At 43.1% G+C, this 4,456-nt stretch overlaps 1 protein-coding gene across 1 annotated transcript in view; it reads right to left on the bottom strand.

Moving 5' to 3' along the window:
• Positions 1-2,630, bottom strand: part of bop1 (BOP1 ribosomal biogenesis factor) — a 9,570-nt gene extending 6,940 nt beyond the window's left edge. Inside the window, exons 1-3 of the mRNA XM_067498448.1 lie at positions 2,466-2,630; positions 1,370-1,540; positions 1,191-1,283 (exon numbers count right to left, since the gene is read on the bottom strand). Coding sequence (XP_067354549.1) covers positions 1,191-1,283; positions 1,370-1,540; positions 2,466-2,618 — 417 coding nt within the window. The 5' untranslated portion in view covers positions 2,619-2,630. The remainder of the gene's footprint in view (positions 1-1,190; positions 1,284-1,369; positions 1,541-2,465) is intronic.
• Positions 2,631-4,456: the final 1,826 nt, after the last annotated feature.

Raw genomic sequence — 4,456 nt, 5'->3', positions numbered from 1 at the left:
AGAGAGAACCCAAAGATTTTCCCCTTGAGCAAGGCCTAGGCAACAGTGGAGAGGAAAAACTCCCTTTAACGGAAGAAACCTCCAGCAGAACCAGGCTCAGGGTGGGCAGCCATCTGCCTTGACCAATTGGGGTGAGTGGAAAGTGAAGAGAGAAAAGAAAAACAGCAACTAAAGCAACAACAAAACATCAGGCAGGTTGGTAGGACTAGTAGCTGCACACTGGAAAACCCACAGCGTCAAAGCCCGTGGACACCTGAAAGAGGGACAGAGAGAGGGGGACAGACAACTACGGGAGAAAACATACAGAGTTAATGTCATACAGTAATGACAATTGTGGGGTGAGGGGAGAGGAGAGAAGGACAAGAGGAGGAAAGGAGCTCAGTGCATTGGGGGGTGGGTCCCCCAGCAGTCTAAGCTTATAGCAGCATAACTATAACTAGCTTGATAGCTAAAGGCTCTGCCTCCTATTCTACCTTTGGAAATTCTGGGAAACACGACAAGGCCTGCATTCTGAGATCGAAGTGGTCTACTGGGATGATATAGTGCTATGAGGTCTTCTCTCTCTCTCTCTCTCTCTCTCTCTCTCTCTCTATATATATATACACACACATACATATACATATATATATACACACACACACACGCACACACACACACATATGACGGAGCCTGACCTTTCAGAGCTTTATATGTAAGAAGCAGGGTTTTTAATTCCATTCTAAATTTAATGGGAAGCCAATGGAGAGAAGCTAGTGAAGGTGAATTATGATCTCTCTTGCCAATTCCAGTCAGCACTCTTGCTGCAGCATTTTGGATGCTGTAGCAAGAACCTGACAGAGTTTAGAACCTAGAAATTACCCCGAGGAATAAATATAAATCCAATAAAATACGTGACTGGCCTAAAACATTAAGATTGAAATGTGATATAGGCTCAATGAGGCTTTTTGGGGTCTGCTAAAGTATATTCAACAGCACATCAGCAATCCTGAAAATATGTTACACAGGCACATTAAAGAATCTGACAGACTCTGGTAAACCCTCAAGAACATCAGAGTACTAATAAACTATAGGATACTAAAAACACAACAGGTCTGGATAAAGTATTAGATGTTGGAAAGTCTGACAGAGCATCGGACCTCGCAAGGAACATTAGACAACCCATAAGGACCTGTCTTTTACTCTGATCTTACCTCCTCGTCTGAGGAGTCCTGTTTGTACTCATCTTGTTTCCTTTCCTTTTTTCCTGCTGTCACTCCTCCGACCTTCTCCTTCTCTTCCCCGGTCTGCAGGAAGAACAGACACATGAAGTTCATGTGGAACATGTAGAACACAGAGAACAAATAAGTCAGAATGCCAGGTTAAACACTACCTGCTGAGCTCCCTCATCATCTTCATTATCTGATCCCTCCTCCTTCTCCTCTTCCTCACCATCATCTTTGCTGTCACTCCCAGAATCCTCTAGGCCGGAGTACACGCTGTCCTCGCTGTCTGAAAGGTCTTCATCATCCTCCTCAACAGGCTTGCTGTTGAAGTCAAAGATCTGAAGAAGTAGCAGACACTTATTTCAATGATCACAAACAACAGATTCCATTCAAAAACCTACTAATTTTGGCAGTGACTGGCCTTTGTTTCAGATGAGTGCATTAAATGCTCTTAATGCGAGAACATGAACTTTATTTTGGTCTGTATCCAAAATCAAATTTAAACAGAATGGAGTTGGGTGTGAGTCTACCTCCGCACATTTGTGAGGATTGCTGAGAGATCTACACATGGTAATGCCACACGTAGCAGATGCTACACTGAAAACGTCAGCGTAATTAGCTACCTGCTAGCTGTCTGTTATGATTTTGGTCAGCTGTTTATTTCTGAATAGCATTAGCTGCTCCAAGGTTCCACTGCAAAACATTTAATACATTCAGAATTTGCCCGTTTTAACCTGTGACGACTAATTACCTAGTCATAAACATTTTAGACTTACCAGTCTTACTTAAAATTATATATAAACTGAAATGAATCTCGAAATATCCTAACGCAGAACAGTTCTCGGACGTTTTAACTCGGTTCATTTATGGTCTTTTAAAAAGGACGCATCCTGAACAGAGCTTCTCTGCCCATTGAACATTTGCTTTTTACTGTTATCTGGGTAAAGTTAATACCGACGACGATTATCCCAGAACAGCATGAGAGCTCCGATTAGCATGTTTATTTCCAGGAGAGGCTTCTGCGTCTCCATTCAGAGTCTGAACATTTTAAGATGCTCCGCTGCCTTTGAACATCTGGACTCGGTCTGCTTTGGTCCACAGTTCGTCTTATGTCTCTGAAAATTAACCCGTCACCGACGTAACATATTTAGCTTTTACCTGATAGTTAAACAGACTATGAGCAGTGAGCAGTTAGCATGCTACTAGCTAACCACCAGAGTCTTACAAGAAAAGCCTGTCCTGCTCATGTGTGTCCACTCTTACCTTTTCCTTTTCCTGCTTCTCTACCTGCTCCCCTTCCTCCTCCTCTTTACTCCTCTTCCTCATTGTTTTCTCTCGGGCTTTCTTCATCTGCTCTGTTTTCTGGCCGCTCCGCACGTTCCTGCTGCTCTCCGCCATTAGACCACGTGGGACCATGCGGGTGGAGAAAGGTCACACGTCACAACCGCAGTGTTTCTGTTGACGCCATCTGCTGGTCGTCTCACGTCATGACCATCTTCTTTATCCTCTTTAAGGACAGGGAACAGAAAAGTCAAAAGAAGATAAATGTCATTAAATGTGCAGAACTTTCCTTTCAAAGGCTGAAGGTCTCTCCAGACTCTAGTATGCAGCACTCTCACTCCTACTTTGAAAAAGATTACCAGAATGTTACTGTTTAGAGTAGGAAAATTTGAAGAATTTGGTGTCAGAAAAGTGGGATGGACAGTGGTCTGGACGCTGAGTGATAAACAGTAGCGGTGCGCACCAAATAACAGCTGATTCCTCCCTATGGTTGAGATGCTGTCCTCCTGAGGGGCCAGACCACCGATCCAATTACGGAGCGATACGGACCAAATAGCAAAGGAGAAACATGAGCAAGGAACAAGGTAAGAGAGCTCTATAAAAACTCTAAAACTTGAGCTCTATAAAAACTTACTTGGTTGGGTAGGTGACAAGACGTTGTCATTTTAGTTGAACCGTTGTGTTATTGAATACTCTTGTATGCAGCGCACTGCATACTGGGTACTGAGATAGGTGAGCGCCAGGCCTGGGCACAGTTTACCAACTGAATTGTTACAATCGTGTGGAGAAATTTACAGTTTTAATCAATTGACTGAATAGTGTCAATTGGGAAAACAGAAAAGGAGAGCACAGAACAGAGTTTCATAAGGTGATTCCAGGTCTGGACTCTGCTCCTCCACTCCCTTCCCCACCATGCCAGAGCCAACAGTGAATGGACAGGAGACCTAAGCCAGCACTCCTCCATCAGCAGAAGCTTAACTACACAACACACCATGCCCAGACTCATGACCAACCAAAGAACTTGTGGCAAAGTACAAGAAAGGGAACGAGGCAAAGGAGGAAGACGTCACTGTAACCAAGAAGCCTGTTTTCAGTGTTGTGAGAAAGGATGCTGGGCAGGGGAGTGTTCTGTAGATATGAAAAAGACTGACTGGATGGGAGAGCGGGGGGAGCAGACCCCAGTTCAGGCGACACCAATACAGGCACAGATGTCAGATCAGGTGACCCACACTTACACACTCACACACAGGAACAGAATCCAGGTAGGAACTGTATTATTTTACAATGTATTGTCATTCTGATAAGTCTAAGCTATTCCCAGAGCTTTGCTATTTAGTTGAATAATCATGATGTGATCTTTAAGTTGATTCAGGAGCTACAAGCTCTATTCTGACTCATTCAGTCAGTGGTAGATTTTTTTTTTTTTTTAATAAAAATCACTCTGTTCCTCTAAAATGCAGATAGTCCAATCACCAGCATCAGATCCTAGGATGGAATACATCAGGAAGGGTGATGTACATTGTATGCAATCAGTTGGACAAGCTTGGAGAATTGAGCTCATTGATAGCCATAAGACTGCACATGCTGCAGCCTTTACTATCATAGAAACTAGTTTACTATCCGAGCTCGACCAAATTCCAAAATCTTTGGGCAGCCCATAAATATGACATAAGTCTTAAGAAAGATGCAGGGCCTCTGATAGTCTATCCAAAATTAGAGTACAGATCATGTCAAAACCAATACAGGAAGCCATCAATGGCATAAAGCCTGTGTTTAGTCCCCTGTTAACTGCAGATGTAACAATTTCATGTGAGAATTCTCTAGTGCGTGTTAGCATATCGCTTTTTAAATTAAGAGACCAACCAATTGAGTGGCACTACATTCAAATTCACAGGAGGTGAATGCAGGGTGTGTGCTTAAGTAAAAAATCTACAAATCATTCTTCCTCTGGTAGCAGCAAACTTGACAGATTT

This window comes from Channa argus, chromosome 1, assembly GCF_033026475.1.
Source record: "Channa argus isolate prfri chromosome 1, Channa argus male v1.0, whole genome shotgun sequence".
Classification (NCBI taxonomy): domain Eukaryota; kingdom Metazoa; phylum Chordata; class Actinopteri; order Anabantiformes; family Channidae; genus Channa; species Channa argus.
Note: the sequence above shows the minus strand (reverse complement) of the source record. Positions and strands in the feature narration are given on the sequence as shown.